The sequence below is a fragment of the Akebia trifoliata genome, chromosome 1 (assembly GCF_017979445.1).
Source record: "Akebia trifoliata isolate Shusen 1 chromosome 1, ASM1797944v1, whole genome shotgun sequence".
NCBI classification, from domain to species: Eukaryota; Viridiplantae; Streptophyta; class Magnoliopsida; order Ranunculales; family Lardizabalaceae; genus Akebia; species Akebia trifoliata.
Window position 1 is genome coordinate 29,059,254 of NC_141375.1, and position 27,687 is coordinate 29,086,940.

General features: G+C 33.5%; 1 protein-coding gene and 1 long non-coding RNA gene across 4 annotated transcripts; both read right to left on the reverse strand.

Annotated features, from left to right (window-relative positions):
• Nucleotides 1-7,913: 7,913 nt before the first annotated feature.
• LOC147411531 (vascular-related unknown protein 1-like) lies at nucleotides 7,914-9,314 on the reverse strand. Its single transcript, XM_086453684.1, has 3 exons — nucleotides 8,933-9,314; nucleotides 8,776-8,841; nucleotides 7,914-8,072 (listed from the first exon to the last, which is right to left on the reverse strand). The coding sequence occupies exons 1-3, from the start codon at nucleotides 9,275-9,277 to the stop codon at nucleotides 7,920-7,922; spliced, it is 564 nt and encodes a 187-aa protein (XP_086309810.1). The 5' UTR covers nucleotides 9,278-9,314; the 3' UTR covers nucleotides 7,914-7,919.
• A 6,789-nt stretch (nucleotides 9,315-16,103) lies between these two features.
• LOC147411532 (uncharacterized) lies at nucleotides 16,104-26,781 on the reverse strand. Of its 3 annotated transcripts, XR_015180328.1 has the most exons (6): nucleotides 26,620-26,781; nucleotides 25,412-25,800; nucleotides 25,143-25,310; nucleotides 19,036-19,251; nucleotides 16,534-16,770; nucleotides 16,104-16,118 (listed from the first exon to the last, which is right to left on the reverse strand). It is a non-coding gene; the product is annotated as an uncharacterized LOC147411532 (long non-coding RNA). The 3 variants fall into 3 exon arrangements; XR_015180330.1 differs by lacking the exon at nucleotides 16,104-16,118 and having other exon boundaries at nucleotides 16,427-16,770; nucleotides 25,143-25,280; XR_015180327.1 differs by lacking the exon at nucleotides 16,104-16,118 and having other exon boundaries at nucleotides 16,427-16,770.
• Nucleotides 26,782-27,687: the final 906 nt, after the last annotated feature.

Here is a 27,687-nt window from a genome sequence, read left to right on the forward strand (position 1 = left end):
AACTGATAGAAATTAGGCTAAGATCCACAAGGTAAGAGAATCCACCGTATATATTTTCTCATCCAGCAAGAGTTTTTCTTTTTTTTTTTTTTCTTTTTTTTATGAAAAGGAAATAGAAATTGATTTTATTTTCCAAATAGTTGAAAAATTATATATATATATATATTATTAAAAAAATAACTAGATATCATATAGACAGTGGATTGAGCCCATATCTAGACTTTGTCCAATTCATAGACTATGGTCTCATCCAAGGACTAGTTCAGGGGCACGTGCAACACCCACACATCATAGGCACCAAGTAAATGAGGGTGCGCCCTCACGGGTGCCCCTGAAAACTAATACTTATACTGGATATGTATCAAACTCACAACCTACAGGCATTAATCACTTATCGATCCGAAATTGCCATTGAGACAACCTCTCAAATAAAATTATCCACTTCTACCCATGATAAAATCTCAAATGACATGAGCCAACTAAGTTAAATGCCTTCAATCTATTCAAAGTAGCTCCTATATAAAGAAATCTTCTTGTGTCAAAGTGGTATGTTATGTACCATAAAAGATACAGATAGATTTATACATAGATTGGAGAAATTTACTTGACATAACTCGCTTCAAAATCTCACCTTTACTCAATTTCCTGCCAAATGATAAAAATAAAATTTTGAATGCAACTTATATATGGGTGAAATGGTCAGTTATTTAACCTTCATAAGAAGGGTAAAAGGGTAAACTTGCAAAGATGATTGTACCGAGGATACCCATTTTGGTAAAAATATATAAATACCAAAAACGGTACATGACTTTTGACAAATAATTCAAAAACATGGCTGAGCCAGTATTTTGACATCATATGTGAGTGGTTTGGCACTTTTTCCTACCATGTGCATCTCAATGTAAGAGAGGGAGTGACTCCTACATCATGGACTTTATTTTGGGCTTAATTTTTTGGAAAGCCCAGGCCAAATGGAACAATGGGTGTTAGTTCGTTGACCCACAAGACAAGTCATCCCCCACGAATGGGAGACGCACATAACTAGAGTTTGCTTGTGCCACCGGCATGGGCATCTTCTTTGACATTAAGAGAGTAAAAGATTAAAAATAATAAAGTTGAAGGAGTATTGTTGAAAATGAGGAAAAGAGGAAAGATAATAAAGTTGGATGAGTATCATTGGAGAATGAAAAGAAAAAGTGGAAGCAATAAAATTGAAAATTATCATTGAGATGCGTGCAAAATTGAATCTGATTCAATAATATCTCTCTTTATGTGGAGATAAACACTAGGATTACAACTTTTGTGTTTTATTAAATCGTTAGATAGTTTATAGCTTTCTCCGTTAATCTAATCTCAAACTAGTTTTGAAAGAGTTGTGATAAACTGACGCTCTCTAACGTGGTAATGTATAAAATCATAAATCTTTTTCTTCAAGATACACAAGGAAAAAAGATCTAGAATTTTGTTCACATGCCACATCAAAGAGCATACAAAGAATGCCAATTTATCAATAGTCTTTTGAAAAACTTCTTGGCAACCTTTCGTGAATTTTTAATCTGGTGTAGCTCTAATCTCAACCAAAATTAACAAAGTCCTTTTATCTTATTGGTTTGTGTTTGAAAAGAGTTTTTCCAACTTATAACATATAAAATTGATTTTTTTAAATCAAATTACAATTTGGCAAATATCTGAGACATGTTTCCATTCTTGCAGGAAGCTAAAAACGATCAGGGGCAAAAACTGGCTCAAAATTCATGACAGTCAAATGAGATGTAAAATTATGTGATTTTCTAACAATAATACCTCTAAAATAGCACACATGATGCTAATGGGACTTTAAATTAATGTCCAAAAAGACCAAATTCTCTTATATTATCTTTATGTTTAGAAAAGTTATTTTCCAAAAACCACCTCGATCTCACTAAACATAATATTGCAATCATAGTCTCCAATCAAATTAGGATGCACGAAAGGTGATCAAAACAGTATCTTCATGTTTGGTGCCAGCTCCCAAGGTCTATGTGGCTGTGATCTTTCTTTGAAATTGATCAAAGTTTTGATCTTTAAGAGGGGTAGGTGTATTTGCTTTGATTAGTCACTGTTGTGATGGAATATGTCTCATGATAAAAATTATTTTATGAAGTGAAAGAACCTTAGAGGCCTATGCTATAGGGATCATACATATGTAGGCTTCAATTGACATATTAGCAATAATTGGTTGGGCCAAATGATTGATTTCAGGCCATGCCTCGTGCTTCCTTCCTACCTTCAACTTTCTCTTGGGGCCAAGATTTTGGTTTCCAATAAAGTGGGTAAACATTGACACCCCTAAACTCATGTATCATGGTTTGCACTTGAAATTTGACTAAAATATGTCCCCTATCACAATCACCATATTCCAATGATTAATACTCAATTATGAAAATGATGAAATCTAGTAACTTGAAGCCAGTTAATAAAGTTGAATGTTTATATATCCAAAAGATTCACTTATGAGCTATTGGATTCAAAATGTATTTTGCAAAACAATATATGAATGGACATCAACCCTTTTTTTTTTTTTTTTAAATGTATTTAGTGATACAATAAATTTGTGTATATTTCAGGCCATTACCTTTCTCTATAAATAATATATCAGTTGGATGGCCTAGATGATTTATTCACCAAAAAATTTTCCCATGACTCGTGATGGTTTTGATATGTGGCAAGGCACAAAATCATAGTTTTGTTTCATCGGGATACATAAAAAAAAGATGTGCGGTTATGTGCCCTTGCCACGCTAGCTGCGTACCCAATCTCAGGCATTCATCATTATTCTTTTCCTGTAATTAATGCACAAATCGTTCCTTACGGCAAGGGGGAGAATGGACCATATTTATTTTGTATTCTAAGGTTACTGTTGGTCGGTTAGCCTCTATATATTGCATCACAAGAACCTGACACGTGTTAATTTTTTCTTTTTTGAGAGGGGGGGTTGATATATTCTCTCCCATTTAGCCCTTAATATGTTTATATTTGTATGTATAATATAATATGATCAGGATTTTTATTGGCCCACATGTTTGTCAATCAAGTGTATCCAAACTATGGGTCATCTCTCCACTTGGTTGAATAAAGCCTAAAATAATGTTAATGTGATTTCATGTCATCTGATCCATCGATTCAACTCTTGTGGGTGATGACCATATGCACCAAATGACGTCACTTCACTTTGACTTGAAAAAAAATTTTAAATATAAAAATAAAAATTATATAATCTAACCGAGAAGTGGTGTGGCTACAGTGTGACCTTCGCATTTCTAATTTTTCTAATTTTTATCATCCCAACACAACAAAGCACTTCATGGTAAAACACAAAATTTCTAGGCAATTGCCACACTTATGATAGAACTAATTTTCTCAATTTTTTTCTAATACTAATTAAATTAAGAATAATGTGGATTAACTGTTGTACCATAAGTTAATATTTGTACAAATGTGCCACAATATATGATTTTTTAAAAGTTTATCATGTTGGATGCTTTGACACGGACGCACGTAACATCTCAAGGTAACTTTGGTTTTAAGGCACAAGAATGGGAATTGTTACCAGAAAGACGAAGCACAACATTGTTGTCACATGGAGAAGGGGGGGATAAGTAAAACCCTAATTGTTGGGGAAGATGAAGGCAATAAGAGGAGGGTAGTTTTCATAAAGGAGACGAACAATTATAGTAAATGTCAGTTTGTTGATTCGTTCAACGAATAGATGTGCTTCCCCCTAACTAAGGAAGTTGGAAGCGGGTATAAGTCGCTTTTGATTTTTGCCAATTTATGTGGGAAGTACTTCTCAATTGTTTCACCAAATGCTTATTTTACCACCAAAAACACTTTCGAGGACTAAATATGCAAGAAGTCCTTTCCAAACATTATCTAAGGCTTTCTACTTTTGGGATAATCGATATAGTGACGGTCTTAGGACCATCTTAAGGAGAAAAACCTTTAAAAAATCAAGTCTTTCAAAGGGGGGGAAACCCCTCATTATGTTTTCAATACATCATTTAAAAAATAAATAAAAAATCCAACAATCCAAAATTCTCCCATATTTTTATAATTTAAGAGAATCTTAAACTCACCTTAGTTTTTGGAAATTAAAGAAAGTACCTTTTATGAGAGAAATTACTACTACTTCATTTTATTTATATATTTAAATAAATAAATATTTTAAAATTAAGAAAAATAATTCTTGTGCACTGCTTTACCTTGAGGAGTGAGTGACATGTTTTGAGAACAATAAAAAATATTTATATTATTAAATCAAGAGAGGAATAAGATAATTTTAGTAAATGTGTATACTACTACAATGTAGTCTATATCATATATATCATGGGTGCATGTTTGTATCAGCCTGCATTTAATTCATTTTCCAATTTTTTAACTCAATTTATTATTGGATCTGAACTTTGGGAAGTTGGGTTGGAATTAGGGTGGTCAATACTTCATTTTTGAATTAAATTGGGCTTGATCTAAGGTCCAATCTGACTAGAATCAGATCAGATCCTGAGCCAAATTGATATTAATTGATTGTGTCTCATTGGATCTCAATACTTGAACTCAAATGACAATTGGATCATATCTGGTAATAAGGATTTGGTCTTCTCTCGTGTGTTCAAAATTGGATAGTCTCCTAATTTATACTCTCTTGCATGTTGGGAACTTACTTGCTTCGAAAATATATTATTTGTCAAATCTAGAACTTAACTAATAAAGACATCAATCGTTGATTCAAAATCAATCCGATAGGGGTTATCAATATGGATCCTTATAAAAACCAAATCCTTGTTCTGAAGAACTGAATTATATTTCAAGTATGAAATGATCGATTAACAATCATAGTTGGAACTTTACTCTCCATTTCCTTCGCTCAATAGATAGTAAAGTCACTCGAGTTCAAAGGAAATGTGCATGTTTCTCTCTCTCCCCTCTTGTATTTAAGCACCAATAATTCGTAATTTTTCGTCAATGGATTGGATTAGACCCGAAATTTGATTCATTCAAATTCGATAACTTTGGATTTGGATTCCAACCGATAACAATCCGATCCAATACAATTCTAATATAATAGGTTATGGGATCAGTTATTGATCAAAATGTCCCAATCCGATAGGGACCCAAAATGATAAAAATGCTCAAGTATATTAATATATGAAGTTCATTTAAAGTTTGTAATATAAATTGGATCAGGTTTGGATCTTAATATTGAGATCCAATAAAAACTAATCCGATGAATATCGGATCAGTTCTGGGTCCTATCTGATCCATATCAAATTGATCCAAAATCAGCCCCAATTCAAACCGGACCCAATCCATTGACATCACTAAATTGTTTAGCCATTGGTTCAAACTTCAAACCAGTTTTTTCATCATGGGCTTCGATGGGTAAAAAATTGATTGAATTAAACAAGTAAACTTCACCAATCAGCATGGTGGCCCCAAAGAGTGACAATCAGGAGTAATATTGCTACTTAACTCCTGGAGTACAGGGTCCCACTTCTTTGCACAAAAGTAATGCTCTTGCAAATTTATAAACAACTGGCAATTAAAAATAAACAAATACATAAATAGTGAAGCAAGAGAGAAGAAAATATCTAGAAAATTTGTAATCGAAAAGGTGTCAACGATGTGGGGAAAATAAAGGAGAGGACTCCTACCGAATGTCTTTAAAGATTAAATCAAGTAATGGACTTTTGTACTTACCTGCCCTAATGTCTAAGCACATGGAGGGGTCTCCATTCTAAGCCGACTCTGTATATTTTAAATTATAGGCCCACAACAGAGTAGATGAATTTATTTATTTATTGATCTACTCTCCTTTTTTATTGATATTTTGTTGTTGTTTTTCAGTTATGGGTAGAAGGAATTTGTATCCTTAGGTTATGATTCTCATACCAACTTTAATTTTTTGAAAATTAAATAACAAATAGCATATCTACATAGATATTCCAAGTAGAAAATTTGATTAATTTATTGATTTTTTTTATATTGGGGAACAAGAATAAACATATAAGTAAACCTTGATTCATGTACATTAGAATTTTTATATCATCTACTGTTGCGGCTAATCCCCGCGGGTATAATTTTAATTACTGGAACACTTCGAAATATAGTTACTTTCATAAATTAAAAACCACACACACACACACACACACACACAGTTGATTCAGTAATTGTTTTTGCAAATTAATATTTTTACCCGTTTTCGTAAAAACCCCTAAAATTAATCTAATCACATGATCTCAAGTCATAGAAGAAAGGTTTATCCACAATGGGACTAATCCAGGAATAATTCTTAATCACTTACTGTTTCACAAATCCTGAGTATTGCTTCGGTTTCTCGGATCTTGAAAGAAGAAAAAGAACAAGAGAGCTTGTAGAGAATATCACTAAACCAAGAAACAAATTTTGGCAATTTTTTCTACTTAATCTCTACTGGACCATGTTCACACTACTACTTTATCGCTTTTATAAAAGTTAAATCAAATTAATTTTGTTCTTATATAAGAAACTACCCCTCATAAAGAGACAAGATCAAAAGGTATAAAATGATGATTTTATACCACAAAACCCAAAATGACTGAAATTTAGGTTGACATTTGTGTTTGTTGTATGACATATGTAATGTGTTTGGTAACAAGTTTTATTTTGTCCCGCAAGAGATCATTCCAATTTAAATGGTGAAAGTGAAAACCAATTTTATCCGAGTCGTGAAATAAAACATTTTTTTCATGAAATGGGTTGCTTCATTCCGGAAGGTAATTAGTTGCATTGCTTTGGTTTTTTCTTATATTTTTCCTTGGCAATATCAATGACACCAAGTGAAAATTTGTAATTTTCAAAGATCACTGTTAAGTTAATCATAGTTAGATCTATTCATTTTTCCAACCCACTAAATTTACATTTGGTTTACTAAAACTTTTGATCATTCTCGTATTCCATAGTTTTTTTTCGTAACAAAATTCATTTCTGGTATAGATTTGTTCCTGTTTTAGTCAAGGTCACGGGATCAACCCAATCTTCAGGAAGAAGAAGACAAGGAAATCCCTTGTAGGTAGATTTCTACCATGTCAAAGTCATAAATTTCATAGTTAGAAATTTATGAATTTTTCTAGACTAACTTCCAAGAAGTGACGCGGTTGATGATGCATATGCACAGAATCATAGATCTTTTTCTTCGTGATACACAAAGAAAAGATCTATGGTTCGGTGCATTGCCACATCAACTATCATTCTCTTTTTTCTGTTATTTTCCAGGCGGCTTTGGACACAATGGAATAAAAGAATAGGATTTGTTTAGCCCGTTCATCCAAAAGATTTGAGATACAATTTAGTAGTTGTCATATTTATTGAAAATTTACATTATGTTACCACAACTAGTTTTTTATGTGAAAATTTTACCTATAGTTTGTGATACTCAGCTCGAAGTTATCGTCAAGTAGAGGCTGATAAATTCATGGTTTCTTAGGAAAAAGAAAAGTATTTCACTCACAGAGTAAATTATCACCATCAAAATTGATCTTATTTCAAAATTTTAAATCAGTTGAACGAATTTTGTTCTTTGATTCAATTTGATCTCTTTTTCTTTTTTATTTTTTTTATTTTTTTTATTTTATCTTTTCATCTTTTTATTTATATTATCTAATTATTATTTTGTTCTCTATTTAAAAGAAATCTCAACTAACTCGCTCTTAAAGAAAATACATTAATTCATTAAGTTCATAATGAATATCAACTGCGCGCTTTTTAATTATTGGTCAAATGGTTGTTGTAATTGGTGATGAAAAAGACAGGTCTAATCCCAAATATTGGACAGCATGCATTAATACATATGAGAGAGAGAGAGAGAGAGAGAGAATTAAGCTTATATTGATGGAAAAAAAAAATTATCCAAGAAAGTTCACTAGCATGGACAAAGGAACCAAGCAAAGTCCCCTTTTCTTGAGTTCTTCACACTCATTTTCTCTCCCATTAAAACCCATTTGATCTCTCTCATCTGTCTGCAGTTCTGAACATTGGCCAGAAGCAATTTTCTTGTCCTACAAAGTTCAGAATCAAATGAAACTTGGTTAGGTATATATTTCCTATATAAAACCATTCAATATCTACATTCTACATTAAAATTAAAAAAAAAAAAAGGATATTTACAAAAAATAGTGACCAGCTTTTGACAAATTTACTATTCAAGCTCACAGTTCATTTTTAATTACCAGAACGTGAACAATAACGAATTCAGCGGTTTTAAAGTGACTATTGGAATAAAACCGCCGAATTGATTACCGTTCTGATTTTTTTTTTTTTTATTAATGAAAATGGAATCATTCATGTTTTGGTAATTAAAACGAACAGTTAGCCGGAATTGTAAATAACTTATTTTCATCTCACGAAATGGTAATTCACCCTAAAAAATTAGTTATGTTTGATTGTGCAGGAAAACTGATCTTTTTTTTTTTTTAAGAAAAAAAAATTATATGCTGGTCATGAATCATAATTGCACATTTTGTGGGGACAATATTATTCCATCCCATTTCTTGTCAGGATGGGAAACTCCTAATGCCATTCTTGGCGATAACACCTAATAAAGTTAAGAGTCTTCTCTCTTAGTTGCAATCAGAAACCACAAACATTTTTGGGAGGAAATTCATTTTCTCATGGTCATTGTCGTAGAAAATTGATTTTTCTGATAAAATACTTTCTCTGCATACATACACAAAAGCTTAAGAAAAAAAAAATGAAATTTACCTGAGAACTAGCATTATTATCATCTCTCTTTCTTGGGTTCATATCCGACAGTCTAAATTCACTAATCTGTTGAAAAAAAAAAAAAAATTTAAATATCATTTTTAATTAAACGCACATCAAATTAATATCAAAGAAGGAAATATTTTTTTTTTCTAACCTTGGGACTATTAACTGGAGAACTAGCTGTGTCTTCCAAAGCATCATCATGAGAAACTCCAATGGTTCTCCTCTTCTTGGAACTTAATTTCTTAGAGCTCTTCCCCATTCCCACCATCGACCCGACAACATGATCGTTGTTATCGGAAAGCTTCCATGCAGCACAAGAAGCAGCATCAGAAACAAAAGATGATCTCTCAAAACCAGAAGAACAAGAACTATGCTCTCTATTATTTATGAAAAAATCTTCAAAATAAGTAGTCCAACCACTCGTTTCAGGGGAATCATGAGTTCTTCCATTAGAAAAGAGAGATTGGTTCTTAGATGAATTAGTGGTGTTCTCCATGAATCAATAACAAGAGTTCTATAGGTTTAGAGAGACTTCACCATAGATAGAGATATATATAACCGAAAGAGAGTTAAAGAAAAAGGAAGGCCATGAATTAGAATCTTGGTGTGGGCCAGAGGGTGTAGGAGAAGTTAAGCACAGACGTTACAACAAGGGAGAGAGAGAGAGAACGTGCAAGAAGAAAATAATCCAAGAGCCGACTTTGACCTTTTCCTTTCTTTTTGGCCGAAAATGGGATTATCACTCAAAAAACTTACTTTTGAGTAATGGCATATTTGTCACTAACAATCTTTTATTCCTTTCTAATTTCAAAGCCTCATGATTTCAAAATTCGATGAGAATGGAGAAAAAACCAATTTTTAGGGAGTAGAAAAGATTTCCCTGTATTATTCAAAAATATTTTTCATTACTGATTTCATGCAAAAAATTCTCACGTAAAAATCAATCTAAGATTTCATAAAATACTAGGCGATCAATTAAACGAACCCACATGTATTGAAGGCATTTTCAATAATGTACAAAACTACCCATGTTAAATTTCGTGCAACCAACAATTAAAATGGGATTCAATAAGGCATTCCCAAACTGACTATTTTTTATGCTTTTCTAAACTTAGATTTGGGTTGTCAATGGATTGGGTCTAGATCGGATCAATACTGATTGGGTACTACATTGATCGATAAGGAGTGGATTGACTTGGAATTGACCCAATAAGCATCGAAACGATGGATTGAACTATTATCTAAGTGGGTTATATTGAATCTCAATATTAAGGTCTAAATCTGATCTAATAAAAACTGGATTGTGTTTGGATAGGTTCAAAGCTAATTTGATACACAAAATCTAAATAAACTTCATTTATTTAAGTAGAATATATAAATTTATATACTTCTTTCATTTTATCGGATGGGGTCCCTATTAGTTGGGACATGATTGATCTAAAACCAATCCAATAATTTATCTGAACGGTATCCCAATCCTCAACCTACACCCAAATTTATCGGATGGATGTAATTCAATCCATTAAAAGCCCTAGCTTAGATAGATAGAAAATACTTGTTTTCTAATTTCTAGGGATCCGTTTTACGTGGGAATTCGTTTTTATGTGCTCCCATCACAGCATTGTGGGAGGATGCTTCTAGAGATTCTTGAGAGAATGGATCTCTAGAAATTTGTTACTGATCTCTAGGAATTATATATTTTTCCTTACACATTAGCCATATTATTGATGGAGAACCTCACCTTTTTTCCTTTTTGGTTGTTAGGTGAGCACTTGAGCCCACGATTACAAAGTTGCTCTCCAGTTAGAGATGATTAATTAGGTTATGTGTATGTTCTGTACAACTACGTGGCACTCAGGTAGACTCTCACACTAAAAACCAGATTCATAGCTATTGCACTGGAGCATTTTCTATCATGGTCCACCACACAAAATTTTTAACCCAACGATCAGTATCACGAGTGAGACTCGCTTTCTTTATTTGATAGGTTTCGCTCTTATAACACCAAATGGAAACTCTTTCAGCCAATAAACTTCACCTACCCCTTAACAACTCAATTTTCCTCTTATTACGCATAAAAATGTGTGTAAAATGATATTTAAAAAAAAATGTGAATTTCAAGTGTGTGATAGTGCATTTTTCCATCTAAAGTGATTTTTGTCTTGTATATGAAAATGGAATATGATTCTCGCTTGACAATGTTTCTTGTAATTGCAATTACCAACAAAATTAAGGGTATATTCGATTGCAAAGAATTATGTTTCCAAGGGATTATAAATTTCTTGAAAAAAAAATTAATGGAAAAAAGGAGGTCGTGGAAAAATAAATTTCGTTTATTGTACCAAGGAAAATAAAATTAAAAATAGAAAAGAAAATGAGAGAGAGAGAGAGAGAGAGAGAGAAATATCTATAATTCTATGCACATGTCACCTCAGTTGAGTATGTCTTTTTAGTAATTTTATCTGGACTCAAATTGTTATTTTCATATTTTTTCATGGTTCTCATCCCAAATTAAAAATCAATCTATGATGACTTATTACTTGTTTGAGACTCTCCATCAAACTAACAATTAAGATAGAAAACAGTGATTCAAAAAACAATCCGAAGAAAATTTATTTATCTTAAAAAGAAATCAAGTACGATTTTTAGGAAATTCGTGTTTTTCTTGGAAGATATAATCTCTTAGTCAAGAGAAAGAAATGACTTTTAATGCCAATGATAAAAGCAAAGAAATTAGAGATATGTATAAAAATATGATCAACTTTCGACGAATTTAAACTTACTGTTCATTTTAATTATCAAAACGAAAACCGTAACAAATTCAGTGGTTTAGAGTGATTATCTCGCTAAAAATAATACAGGTGACTGAGATAAGAGTATTTGATTGCCACGTCATTCTGCCCATCAATGAAACTTGAAACCGTATTCAGGCCTCAATCATTGGGCGGAAGTTAAAAAAATATAAATTAATGAATGAGCAGGGTGGCTGATGAGCCATGACGTCACCTCTGTAGTGCTTCTTTCACGGTAGACTTTTTATTTTTTATTTTTTTTAATTATGGGCTTTGTCAACCATTTAAAAATTAGAGTTAGGCCCATAATGAAAAATCTACAATAAATACCGACAAAGGAATCGCCAATCATGGTTACAGGGTGTGTTACGTGGCAAGTTTGGTCTTCACAAACACGTCAATCATTTACTACTTAACCACACGATTCGGGCTCACTGTTCATTTTAATTATCAAAACGTGAAAGGTAATGACTTCAGCTGTTTTAAAGTGACTATTTGGTGACAATATTGCAGGTTTAAAGTGATTATTTCGTGACAATAGCGAAATCTGTGAGATAATTATTTTAAACCTGAGAAATTTGACACTTTGAACATCTCAATTTGTTGCCTTTCACATTCTAGTAATTAGAATGAACCGTGAGTTGGAATCTGAAATTCATAAAAAGTTGATCACGTTTTTGTAAATTTTAATTTGTTAGAAAAATGAAAGGTTTCAACAAAAGCTGACAATAATGTTGAATAGGTTAAAATAAGAATTTATTATGAAGTTTGAAGACTTTTATGAGAATGAATTTTTGAAAGAAAAATCAAAAGAAATTTATTAAAATTAATTATTATTTATTAAAAAATAATGATTTTTAAATTTTTTTTAAAGAGTAACAAATCGAGGGTTTAACTGTTTGGTGTGAGATTGTCGAGTTTACCCTTCTTAAAACATGCCCTTGAATAGGTTTTCACATGCTTTTGACTTTTAATATATTTTCAATTTTACCCCTCTCAAAATTGCATTCCCTTGAACAACATGTTGTCACAAAACATTCTGGTCAAGGACATGTTTTCAGTTTAAAAAATGTATAGGCTTATGTTCAACAATTATACCAATGGCTCTTTATTAAACTTATTGTCCAACAACCTTTTTTCAATTCAAACGGTCATTTTTTCACGGATAAATTGAGGGATTGAGGTTGCTCTTCCTCAATCGCTCAATTTTGATGATCTTACTCTCTTTAATTTGTATTCTCTTTTGTATTTTTCTTACTCTCTTAATTTTGTAATTGTTAGTATCTTTTTTTTTTTTATTCGTAAGCAAAGATCAAATTTCTGAAACAGCTCTCTTAATTTTATTTTCTGAAATGGTTGTTTGTACTTTTCATACATCATGTTTTAATTGTTATTCACAGTCACATGCACAAGAGGACAGCCACATGCATAAAGATTGAAAACATCCACTTATAATGCATAGTTGGGTTAAATATGAGAGTATTTTCGAGATTTTTTTTTTAAACATCCACTATGCCTGATTGGGGTAGGTATGGGGGTATTTTTAAGATTTTTTTTTTAAAAAAAAAAAAAAAAAAATCCATTTCTAGTGCATAGTTGGACATGAGTGAAGGGAATTTTCAATATTTAGTTATTTTTTCTTAAAACATCCAATTCGATTGAATGCTTTTGTAAACATCTACTTCTTAGGCATGGTTGTTATCTTTTAAAAAAAAATGTTAAAAATCGTTTTTTTTTAAAATAATTTTTCCAAAAATCAAAGGTTCTTGATTATAGGTTGAATTAAAGAAGATGGAGGCCAATAGGGTATCTCACACAGACCCTCAAATATATTGTACCTCAAATATTCACCAAAATTCCTAGGACTGTGTCTAAATCACCCTTATTCTAATTTGAAGGACTTTTTTTTTTCTCTTTTTTGAAGGGTCCAGATCTATAGACCCATGGAATGAGAATTCATATGTTGGCTCAAGTATTTATATGTTCTCTCACAATCTCGAATGTGCATACACAAAATCTAACCATTAGAATAAATCTTAGAGATATGCAATGTATTCTTGAGATACATCTCTTATCCCAACTCTTGGATGTCATGTTTACGCAATCGGGATTTGAGTGAACATTCTTGTTCAATGGGTAAACTGATCCCGACCCTTTGTTAAATAGTTCAATTTGTTACTTAGTTTGCTATTGTTATCATGCAAATTTGAGGCTTGATAAGTGGTAAAAGAGGCTTTGTCATCTTCAATTTGGTGGGAATACAATCTTGAATGGGCTTAATTTCCCTAACTTTCACACAAATTGACGTGACTTTTATAATCTTACACACAAATGACAATCTTAGGGAAAAAAAAGCTTTAAAGTGGGTAGGCTACTTCAAAATTTAGAAGAAATCATCTCCATTGAATTACATGTGGCACTTCCAAAGAGGTATTCTAAATTTTAGTGGAAATGTAAGTGCGTGAAATAAATTCAAAATGCCACGTGTGACTTTTAACGAGAAGGGCTCCTTCAAAATTTTGAAGCGGTCTGTCCGCTTCAAAGTCAGACTCCAATCTTAGCCCATAGGATTTTTTTTTATTTTTTGACTTTTTATTGGTAAAGTACTAGTGGTTAGTAAAGTGAAGTTGGGTTAAGGGGGGCTTGAATGTAAGATGTGGGAAGAACACTCCACATGTCTTAGTTAAATTGGCATTTCACCCGTACGGATACGGATTGGTTCTTGGTACAATATATTTGGATTTAGTTATTTTCCATAATCCCAAAATCTCAATTCAAAGTCTATGTGCAACTTCTATGTAGGGGGTGTCGAACTCTTATGGAAGTTAAAAGTGAACAGGGCTGAGATATTCCCATCATGATCTTTCCATGTTCATTTTCAAGCACCAAATTTCACCACTTGTCTCCATTGTAGGAGCCTTTGTTTAGGACAAGAAGTGACGGGTGATGTCCATCTATGTCTCGCATGACCTGACCTTTGCCTTGTTTTTATTTAAACATCTTAACTGTCATTTTGTAACCTAGCTTCAATGTCTTCTAGTGATCCTCGTTTAAAGGTTTATATCCCCCTAAAACATATCTTCCCTCTTACCCCTTTTAAATTACAAAACAAACCCATCTTATCGCTTTGATATTTTTGGTTTGAGAAGTTATATTATAGTTGAAGAAGGGTTTATATGACCATGTATTTCATTTGGTGAAACCTACACCCTTTAACACATTTTTTTTAGTGAAAATCAACCAAAACAATGAAGGGATAGTGATTCACATTTACAATGCCTTAAAGTAACGAGTCTAGGCCACTACTTTCATTGTTGTAAATCATGGTTTAAATTTTGTACAATATCAGAATCTCTTGATATAGACTGTCTTGTTGTTTTCTCTTGACCAAGACAATACATTGAAGATGAGATTCTAAACCATGGTAGAAATATTGATTTTGGGATCAAATTAACTGATTGCTTTAAGGATGGTATATAGACAAAACTATGAATTTGATTGTGATCAGACATCACCTTGAGATTTGTTTTGTGGAGGTATGAACAAATCTCGTGCAAAATAATCTGTAAAGAGTAGGGAAAAGTGGTATTGGGACGTATCCAAGTCCACCTATCTTCACAACATTGGAAATACCTTCATTACAGGTTGATTTGCTGGTCGGGATAGCAGACTAGAAACGTAACTCACAACGTAAATCCTGGAAACAGTTAATCATAGATCCCTAAAATTAAAAATTAAAAAAAGGATCAAAGAGAAAGGTAATAAGAGTCGGATCATGTGACCGCAGTGACTAGTTCCATCAATTCCCACCCTAAAAGTAGGGTTTAAAAGGGGTCAGATTTTATCGGATTTAGTTTCTTCAAACATATCCAACTTAAAATATGGGTTGGATATAGGTTGACGTCCTTTGATCCAAGTAGAATATGAATCCATCCCTCTATCCACCTATATCCAAATGATATATTATTAATATTATATTTTTCAAATTATCTTTCATCAACCATCAAGTGTTGGGTGTACTGGTCAATGCCTCTTTTAAAAAATGGAGAGGTCTTGAGTTTAAATTATCTTTTGACCCCACTTTTAAGAATTTTCCTTAAAATCAGTTGAAATTATCCGACCAGCTCAACCTGAATTAATTAATTCAATCAGATCGGATCCTGATTTGGGTTTACTGAAAGCAAAAATGTTCAGATTCGGGTGCAAATCTAGATAATAATAATTAATAAATAAAAAATCTAGATATGGATATATGCATATAACCCGACCCATTTTAAACCCTACCCAAAAGGGTGTGAGAGTACCCTACCATAATTAAAAAAAGAGTATGATTTTCTGAGTTATATATCCCGAGGAAATCTATGGTTCTAACACATGCACGTCAGGAGAGTATGGGGGAGTGTGTTAGAGGGAGAGGGAGAGGGAGAGGGAGAGGGTGAGGGTGAGGGTGGGGGAGGAGTCAGAAAATCACAATTGGACGTCTCCATAAATATGCGCAGTTGAGTATCCCAAGGAAAATATATATGGTTCTAGCACATGCCACACCTGGAGAGTATGGGGGAGTATGCCAGAGGGGGTTTATACACAAATAAGAGATTCATATAATATCTTAAAGAGAGTTGATTTGATAACTCAACTCTGACATAATAACTCAAAAACTCACTGACGTGGCATGTGCAAGAATCATGTTTTATGGGGACTGCGGTTGTGTATCCTGAGAAAAAAAAACTACGGTTCTGAACATGCCACATCAGTGAGTTTTTGAGTTAGTCTGTCAGAGTTGAGTTACAAAATCATTAAACTAACTTAAATGTTGATGAAGAAACAATCAGGAAAAGTAAAATAACAGTATGTGAGCATCAACACAGTCAATAGGCTTTTTATTACTGGTGAATGTACATGAGAAACGTGCAAATAAATGGTAAATGTACAATTATACACTAAAGTACAGAGTACATACAATCGTAACAAACTATTCATATATGGTAAGCTGATATCGTTTTTCCCAAAACAGGAACGACATACATGATAAGGTAGCTTCATTGTTGGCCATCAAATCCAAGTGCATCATTACCTTTAGAAGGGTAGGGGTACACCATCACGGACTACTGATTTCAAAAAAAAAAAAAAAGTTTAAGATACCTGTGATTCCTGTTGCATGTAATTTGGACTGCATCCCAGTGGAGGAGAATGTGTCCTATGCATCCAAACAAGAAAGGATCTCCAATCAATCACCATCATTATTTAACATGACTAGCTTCCAACAGAATACTAATGAAACAAACACAACATGATCACAGGTTCTCATTGCAATTTTTTTTTTTTTTTTTTTTTTTGCCACTAAAAATTAAGGACCATTCAAGACTATAAAGTGAACTGAGATTGTCTTTTATGGGCTTTGTTGGGTTCGAACTTTCCACATCTGTACTCTACATGTTGTTTCAAATGGATAGAATCACAGTTTTAAAACTCATATATTTGACTCAAAAATCAGCTCAACTCAATTGGACTTTAAGGTGACATAGGTCCAAACTCGATGGAACTTAATTGATGATTCAACTTGGCAGATCAACAAGTCGACTGGAAAATGCACCAAGTTGGGTAAAAAAATTGACCCAGTTATTTTGTGGAGTTTCTTAATATTTTTAAAGGTTGAAAATGATATTCTTAATATTTATAAAACTAATATATTTTTGAAAACTCGACTCAATGGACATTCAAGTTGAATTTTAAAACCATGGAAAGAATCATCTGATTGAGACACATTTTAGCCACCTAAAGTTGTCCAATGTCCAGGATGCTTTTACTTCTTCTTCTTCCTAACCTTTTTTCTAAACAAATTTTTTATCTTTTATTTTGAAGAGGATGGTCTACATCAACAAAAGAAGAAAAAATTAGAAAAAAAAAGGCCATCCACTACTCTCCACGTAGGCGCTATAAAGTAAACAAAGCCCAACCCACAGCCAGGTGTCTCTGGTCCCTCATGTATGTTGAATGTATATATGCAATTTCCATTAAATTGGACCACCACCCCAATCAAATTACCTTTTATTGGCTTTTTCCTTGGATTGCTAAAAAATTGTCTACTAATAATCATACAATTTTGTTTTCAAAAAAATCCAATAGAAGAGCATGATTGAGAATGATCTTGCACCCAACGTGGAATTGTCGCATATATTGACCATATGTGGTGCTAAAATAGACAAAAATCTAGTCTCTTGTAGTGGGATGGAGCACCTACTTAGAGGATTATTTAAAAAAAAAAAAAAATCTGGTATGATGTGAAGATAATCACGTCTCTTTAGCCATTAAAGATAAGTGAGTATGGTGTTGAGATCATAATAGATGATTTTCTGTTAGATTTTTATATGTTCTTCAACAATCTCCAACTTCTAGTGTGTAGGAGCTCAAACTCCCTCAAAAGTTGCTTTCTTCATTTGGATGTATATAGTTTAGTGTCGTGCAAATCTGAAAAGGGTAACAGTTGATCACTTGCTTCTTCATTATAGATTTGGAGAAGAGAAAAAGTGTGGAGTATATTCCTTTTCTATCTTTAGTATGTCTTCGAACATGCCTAGAAGTGTGGTGAGCCTTTTAGTTTGTTGGAGATTTAACAGTTTTCCCTCCAACGGGTAAGTTAAATGGTCCTTACTTTTATAGCCTGGCTTTTGGAGCTTTCAGAAAGAGAGGTATGGTCGTGTTTTTTGTGGGTAAGTAGCAAAACATCGAAAAGGTAGCCTTTAATATTAATGTTCTTTTGTACCAATGTAAGCCACTCCTTCTCTAATAATATTTGTATTTAGGTGGAAGAACTTGTATATATGACCCTTGATAGCTTTTTATTGTTTGTTTTATTTGAAAATATAAATTCTCGTGGTGTTTCCCTAGTTTTGTGCTTCTATTATTCAAATGTCGGTGATCCCAAAGCATTTACCAACAGAGGGGTTCTTTCGAAATCTAACTCCTTTTGTCGTATGTTGCGCCATCTGGAAGGAGATGAAAGGTAGAATTTTTTAAGTGAGCATTTCTTCTAGGAGGTTATCACTATTATAATGATTTTTTTTTTGCAAGGTGTTTTGTAGAATTTAGGGAGTCTTTTTTGATGATTTCTTGTTTAGTGAGTTTTTGGGACGTTAACATCTTCCAATACTTTTCTTTCCTAATAATACCGTTAGTAGTTTTGGCTTTCAATGAAAAAGGTAAGATGATTTTGGTACTTGTATATGTCTTTTATCTCTCTTGGGGGTTTCCCCCTTTTTAATCCATTTACTCAAATAACTATGGAAGATAAATAAATATATAATACTTCATCAGAATAATGAATCTCAACAGTAACATAAATAACTCAAATCAGACAGAATTTGATTGAAGTTTGATGTACATTGTTTAATAACAAAATAATTGTGTTCATGAATTACTAAATTTTGACTCTATCTAAGCATAAATTGTACAAGAGACATACCTTATGGTCAAGCTCTGACAGTCAACCAAAATAATAATGCCAACCAACAGCAATCCCAGTAACTAATATGACTTTCACAATTAGTTTAGGACCTAATAAGGGAGATAACAATGGTGGTGATTTGGGAGGTTATTGTGGTCTTCATCTTAGCTTGGTGGACAGGAGCAGACGAAGTGGACTGGCCCTCGTGGCAACTGCAAGTAGAGTATCAACAACCTACGCACCGAAACAAAGAGATACAAGCAGTAACTAACGAAGAAAACATCAACTTAAGCAAGGGAATCAACAGTCTTTGTGTTGTACAATGTAACTAGGTTAACATGTAGCATATAATCGGGGAGGCATGGGCTTAGACCCATAGCTCAGTTGGTTTGACACATTGCAAAAAAACTTTGAGGTCGTGGGTTCAAGTCCAACTTACCAATAAAAAAAACATTATCAGGGAGGCATACATTTTATGGAACACTCAAAGTAGATCAATCGAAAGCATCAAACAGATGGGATGTTCTCAACCGGCTCATCCATGTCACATGGATTCTTCTAAAAGAGAAAAATACCTATGTCGAACACATGTTGTATTTTGACTCTCCATGGATTTTTTTTAATTCTCTCTCCCTATTTGCAACATTCACCCGATATTTTGAGTTCTACCTTTTCTTTACTTAAATTCTCCGTTACCAAAGAAAATGAATTACATAAATGTGTTTATTTATCTTGTTTAATAAGTATGAATGTATGACAGTATGATATGTCAAATAATATCCAACCTAAAATATACTGTCAACTCCACATATTGATTTTTTGGGGGCTTCTGCCGTAGCAAACACTCCACACCCGTGTCAAAGTCTGACACCTGACCCATATAGTTGCAACATAGCATCGATTCGTCAATTTTTTTTAATGGTTCACATTATTTTATCCAATTACCTATGAAGTGTTATAGATCAAATGGTAAGAATCATTAGGTTGCAAAAATTTTTGGCACGTGAGCCCTCTTCTAAGGGGGAACTATCAGATAGTAGACCACCTGCATGCCTGCCACCAAAAAGCTGAGCAATAGTAGATTGCAGCTATGATGCACATGATAGGGGCCTCTGAATTCCACGCAAAAAAAATTGGTTCTCAAGAACTCTCTAAGAACTGTTAGAACATTCTGTAAAATGATAGAAAGACAGTATTTAACAAATCAATTTAAAAATAAAAAAATAGAAAAAAGAAAAGAAAATTAGAACCTTCAAATTGAACCAAGCCTCTCATTCTCACTAAGTGATCGAGATGACACAAGGAATTGGCTAAGGTCAACTGGAATCCCAACATTGTTCAAAACCTCAGATTTTACATATAGAACTTTTAAAAAGAAAAAGAAATAACTGATGATAAGTTCCACTAAGCAAAATTCAGAATCAACCAAGTTTTTGAAATATCATCCATTTAAGTTGATTCAAATAAGTTTCAAATTTGAAGAACAAAAGACCAATTCCTGAATCAATTTGGAGTTTCTGAGCATCTACTAGCAGAGAAACAAGGATATCTATTTTCTTTCACTCATCCAAATAAACAACAACAAAGGAACAGGAAAGTAAATTGCTCAGCAAACATTAAATGTCAGGGCCATTTAAAGAAAGCTTACTTTCCAGCATTTTCCATTAGCAGTCTTTGTTATAATCAAAGACATGGAAATAAATTAAACGAAGATAAAACCTGAGTTTGTGGACCTTACTGGTAATAAAATATTCTGCCAGATAGAGGAATAGAAAGGAAGGAAGATTAGTCAAGATCGGATATTTTTGGAATGTCGTCTTATAGTCTAAGAGCAGTCGACTCCAGATGCTTGGGGTAAGGCTTATTATATATTTATACTGTAAACATAAATTCTCCCAATAGAAAAGAATGTGGCATATAACATTTCTATGTATATGTCATTGGTTTACAGAGCCTAGTTTGCTTTTCTACGCTGTCAGCAAGTTATCCATTTAAGAATCTTTTAGGAAACAAAGAAAATTCAACAGCTGCTTCATGCAACATAATCTATACAAAGACACACAGTAAATTGAATTAATAGCAACAAGGTAGGCTTGATAAGAAGGAAAAAAACTCTGATAGGAAATAAACTAGGCAATAGGATGATTAGTAACACACCCTAACTTACCTTTGTGAAGTGCAATAGGTAAGTGAGAGTCATAAATAGAAGGAATAGGTGTAAGAGTAGAAGAGGGTATACCTGAGTCCAAGGAGGAGGTTGGTAAGTCCGGAGACAGGTAAGGACGATGAGAATAGACCTTAAGTGGCGGCAAAGATGAAGATGAATCCTGCAAAGGAGATGAAGGTGGAGAGAAAACTAGAGAGAGTAGCACTATAGAAGAAGGATCTTGCAACGATGATGTAGTACGAAAAAAAATGAACATTTTCAAAAAATATAACATTCAAAGAATGAATTACACGATGAGAAAGAGGATCATAACTACGATACCCCTTTGATATAGATGAGTAACTCAAGAAAACACAACGAATGACGTCATCTAATTTCGTTTGATGAGGAGTCCTATCCTGAACATAACAAATACATCCAAAGACTAGTATAATGATGAAGAGAGTGCTATCAAGTCGAAGAACATGAAAAGACACTTGTCCCCCTAAAGTGCGACTCGGAACGCGATTAAGGAGAAAGACCACAGTGAGGACTACCAGATTCCAATATAACTTGGAAACATGCATACCTCGAAGAAAACAATAGACAATGTTCATGAGGTGACGACTCTTGCATTTTGTCACCCGATTCTGTTCAAAAGTATAGGGACAAGTCAACTCATGAAGTATACCACACTCATGAAGGTGGGATCGAATCCCATCAGAAATGTATTCCCCTCCGTTATCAGACCTAAGAGAATTAACTGTGATGTTGTATTGGGTTTAAATCAATTAACAAAAATGTAGAGCACCTCAAAACGAAAACACATCAAGTAAACCCAAGTACAATGAAAATAGTCATCAATAAATATAACATAATATCTATGACCATTAAAAGCAGTAATAAGGGGAAGACACATATCAGAATGAACTAAATCAAATAATTTATAAAATCGATGCATGTGAGGAATATAAGAGGTACATGTGCATTTAGAAATCTCACAGATAGAGCACTGAAATTTGTGTCCACTACAGGAAGTTGTTAAAGTAGGAAATAAAAAATATAAGTGCCGAAAATTGACATGTCCTAAGTGAACATGTCAAAAATCTAAAGTTTGAGAAGAAAAAATATGGCTCTCAAAGAGTGGAAGCACGGAAGTAGAAACAACAGTAGGTTGGGATCCAAATAGGTACAACCCATCTCTCAAACCCCTTGCCAAAAATCCTCCTCGAAGTCAGGTTCTGAAAAATACGGTAAGTAGGAAAAAAGGTTACGAAGCAGTTTAGAGATTTGATAATACTACTTACAAACAAAAAGTTAATAGATAGATTAGGAACATAAAGCACAGAGTCAAGAGAAAAACTTGAAGATAAGGGGATGGTACCCTTGTTGTAGATAGGATTAAGGGACCCATAAACAAGACGAACCTCCTTATGGGTAACAGGAAAAATAGAAGAAGTAAAATGGCCAGACTCACTAGTCATATAATCAGAGGCACCAAAATCAGTTACCCAAGTCAGAGGAGTAGAGTCAAACTGAATAACATGGAATGCAGAAGATGTACCTGGGGGCGTGGTAACTAATACCACAGTCGAGGTTGAGTGAGTATGAACATGAATCCGATCCCATACAAGAGCAGCAAGCTGAGTCTGAAATTGTTTATAAATCAATAGTACCAAGGGAAGCAAGAATAAAGTAGGAGGAACTGATGATGACTCCATAGTTGCAGTACAGGGAGCAGATTGTCCCAAAGAAGATCGCAACAAATAGAGATAAAACTGAAAGTAGTAGGACTTTTCATGGCCAATCTTCCCACAATAGCTACAAATAAGGCCACTTCCTCTATCACGGTCACGGCCTCCACGACCTCGACTATCAAATCCCTGAGGATGACAGTCAGAAAATCTCAAATTGACTACTTGAGCCATCTGATCTATAGCTGGAGCAGAGATAATCCCAGGGACCTAAGTCTGAAAGGGAACTATACGACGACAACACTAATCACTATCAATGATCGCAAATATCTTGAATAAAGAGGGTAAAGGTGTGGTGTAAAGGATTTGTGTTCGAAATGCCCTGAACTCTGAAAGTAAATCCATGAGAAACTGGAATGTCTGATGTCTAGTAATCCGCGTAACCACATACCTAGCTGCCTCTACAGACAACTCAGACATAGACTCATAGTGAGAGAGCTCCTCCAAACGAGACTGAAGGAATGCAAAGTAATCAGCTACACTTTGAGTCCCTTGGGTAGCCCAGGCAATGTCTCAATAAAGTTTGTAGATCATCGAATCATTTCGAGCATGCGCATATGTTTAAGTGAGAGCTGACCACAACGAAGAGACTGTCTCATGATATATGAACATGGTGTAGATGCGCTGCTCCATGGAGGTAAAAATCCATCCAAGGATAGTGCAGTTGTCAATTTCTCATCGTTCAATTTTTGGATCAGTAAGAAATGACTTAATAAAGTCTAACTGACCGAGACCAAGACTGAAAGTTCCAACCATCTAATAGGGTACTAGTAATGCGTTGGGCTAAGAGGTTTGCTCCAAGACTGATGTTGGAGTCCTTGGTTTCTTGATGCCATGTCATTGGTTTTCTACAAATAAAGTGATCTAAACTTTGGTTTGAAAGGAGGTCACTATTGTCCCAGACACAAGAAAAAAAAAAAAAAGCTTTCTTATTGCTGTATTATGTTGTCGTGGGTTAGAAAAATAGTTAGTTACCATCGTAGGTCACCCAAATAGGTTGGCTGCGATCACAAGGCTTCACGTAGCCCCTAGTTCCTGTCGCAGGCACCTGCACAGCGAGCTACTGCCGTCGTAGATCACAAATAGAATAACATGTTGTTGTCGCAGGTCTAACAAATATGTTATTGCTACTACTATCGTAGGGCACACACACAACACTTCTGTTGTTGTTGCAGGTCTAGAAAACCAAATTTCTATTACTACTACTGTCGTAGATCACAAAAATAGCAATCTGTTGTTGTCGCAGGTCCAAAAAAGAAGTCTATTGTTATTATTGCTGTCGTAGGGCACCCACACAACACTTTTGTTGTTGTTGCAGGTCCAGGGAACCAAAATACACTATTGTTACTATTATTGTAGGATACACAAACAGTAATCAGCTGTCGCCGCAAGTCCAAAATGCCACTCTCATGTATCCCAACAGCCACACCAATCTTTATAGCACCCTGTGGCTGTTGTAGGTCCCCAAAAAATTCTATAGGATAGTAAGGGTAGAAAAAGAAGGACCCTATCAAAGAGCAAAAAAATACAGAGCGTAGAATTGCAGCATGTGAAGAAACTAAGAAAAGAATCATATCACAACATGCGATAAAGAAGTATGAATTAGGAAAATAAAATAAACCCCCGAAGGGGAAGACCTTTTAACGAAGCTTCGTCTAGGTTATTAAGTCTCAAGATCCAGAGATGTTGGGAATGAAGGAGAAGAAGAAAGAGGAGAAGAGAATGGATTCAAGGTCCCAAGATGAATCGAAGAGAAGAACTCAAAGAGAATTTGGGACGTCCTCTATACCTCTGATACCAAGAAGAATTTGAGAAAGTGATTCTCAAGTCTCATTAATGAGAGCTTGATATATATAACCTAAAATGTGAATAGATATAAATGCCCTTACATAGAATTAAAATAAGCGACTAAAGAAACTACATTATTTCCAATAATCCCTTAACTATATTCTACGTCTTTCTCTTCTTCTTCCTCTTTTTTATATAAATCCTAAATGCAACGTTTATTCTATAAATAAATAAAAAGGCAACATAAAATTTTAACAAAAGGGTCATCATATATAAAGTAACAAAATGAATGAAGGCAAAAAAAAAAAAAAAAGACTAGTTGTTCAGATAAATGGTTTTGGAGATTGGGTGGTTTAGTTATCAGTATAAGTTGAGAGGAATGTACTGAGCTAAAAACTCTCCATCTAAGCAAAATGCATTAAAAATGACTAGAATACCTTCACTCTTGCATTAGGGAGATCTTCTGATCGAGTTGTGCCATCCTCACAATGCTACCCACCGGTCCAAGTAGAGCCAATGACTACGTAGCATAGGGAGTCCCAACAATCACGAGTACTGCCCAAGTCCTTCAGAGCCTCATTTCCAATCACAAAAATCAAGCACAACTAAGAGACAAAAGCCAAATATTCAAAACAAAATATTAAAAAAAAAAAAAAAAATCCAACTTTTCGAAAAAGTAGATTGATGAGTCTTCGTGCAAGCATACCAACTTATAAATAGCCTTATGGAAGAGATGATGATGGCAGCCATAGATCTTCGTTGAAGGAGCTCTGCTTTCAAAATGGAAATGAGCAAAGGACCTTGAGATCAGGTAATGGTCTCAATACTAATTCCTTAGAGAGCTCTTCATCTCCATTTGATCCAATGAAATAAAAATACATTAGCAACACGTATAACAAAATCAATCCTAGGAATGCCATCAATAGCTTCGATGGAGAGTGTGATAATATTATAAATAGGTTTAAATAGTAGCGTTGTTATTGGATTGCCATGACCCGCTCATGAACTTGAACACTCCTACTATATCATTGTTAGTCATTCATCTTCAACTATTTTGAGCTTTCATGGAGTCTAATACGCCATCGCCCCACGTAACTGTAACATAATTAATAATTTCATAAGTTAATCAAATTCTAGGATTTTAAAAATAAAAACGCATATTACGACCCCATTATTCAAAAAAATGGAATAACATGTGTTTCTTAATCCATCCATTTAATTTATTATTACACGAATCTTTGTATAATATTGCTAAAAAAATCAGCAAATAGAGAAATAAATATCCAAAAGAAAAATTACTTCCTATGGGTTCATTTTTTTTAAAGAAAAAAATCATAAATAGGAAAAGAAGCATCCCAAAAAAACATTTTTGAACTCGTTTGTTAATTTGTAAAATAATCCAAAAATCAACATATGAGAAAAGGCAAAGATTTATTTTTTCCGGATCCCTAATTCTAAACAAGAATTAGATTACAATTTATTCAGAATTTATTTATTCTCTTGTGGTGATATTCAACAAAGTAAACAGTCATAAATACTAGATTTTTCATGAAAGAAGAGAACCAAACAAGAGGATAAAATCGAAATGTAAACAAATTTCAAGTAAGAATATTTGTACCTGGAAAAAGTTTTTCCAAGGAACTTTTTTGTTCAAGCAAATGGTTTTGACGTTTGAGTTATAGAAAAATTATGAGAGAGCAAGATGGTAGGATTTACATCTATTTTATTTTGATGAGAAATCGAATTTTCATGTAATTTCTTACCTAGAATTCCAATAATACACTTCAATCTGTATATCACAATCTGAAAAAATCTAGGTCTCATTTACTATCTGATGATAAAAGTGAGACACTTTTGGGAAATTTTCTGGAGAGAATAAAGAATAGTTGTTAAAATTGGATGAGTTGGGAGTACCTGGAACGATGTTAGATCGAAGATGAGTATCTGCAAGAATGAGATAATGGTCTTTGTTCTTCATGTTCTTTCTACCACCATTGAAGGTCTCGACAGGAGACAGAATTAATTTTAAAAAAAAAATTAGTTTGCTCCATAAGCGGAGCAGCCATTCTAATTAGTGATTAGTAACCAATTACGTGGCCTGGAAAGTGTAATTCAAAGTCGATTAGAGGAATGAAAAGTTGAAAACCCTTTAATATGACCACATGACCATCCCGCTTCAAAATTTCGGTACAACCCGTCCTCTTTGGATTACACGTGGTATTTCCAAAGATAACGCCAATGTTAATATTAAAAAAAAAATTAAAATGTACCACGTGTCTTGTTATGAAAAGGATTCCTCCAAACTTTTGAAGCAGCACGGCTTCAGAGTCGGATTCACAATGTTAACAAAGATTATATATTTTAATAAGGGGCGGACCACCGGACATATGTAAAAAACAATGGTTTTTCAAAATATGGGTTAGAGGTTTATGACTGAGCTGATTTTTTTGTGAAGATGGTCTATATGATGAGAATATCATTCTCACAAAAAATCAGCTCAATCTAAAACTTGTAACTATATCAAAAGTGATTTATAAATTATTGGTAAAAAATGGACAATCCAAATTCTAAATCATTTTTTATGGGATTAGAAGTTTCGGATTGATTGATTTTTTTTATAAAGATAATCTTCTCACCATCCTCATAAAAAAAATAGTTCAATCCAAAACTTTTAACTCATATTTTGAAAATTTATTATTATTACATTGTGTTTTACATATGTCCCATGAATTGTCCCCTTTTAATAATATCATAAAAATAAATAAATAAATAAAAAAGAGGGAGACGATTGAACAGGGCTTAAAATGGGTCAGGTTCATTTCGGATCTAAGTACATCCATATCCAAATAAAAAAAACTTATTTGAATTCGAATCCATATTTGAATTTGACTTGGATCCTATTAGCTAAAATTTTATCTAATCAATTTTGCTTTCATTAAATTTGGATCCGAATCTAACCTGATCTAAGCCTATTATAATTCT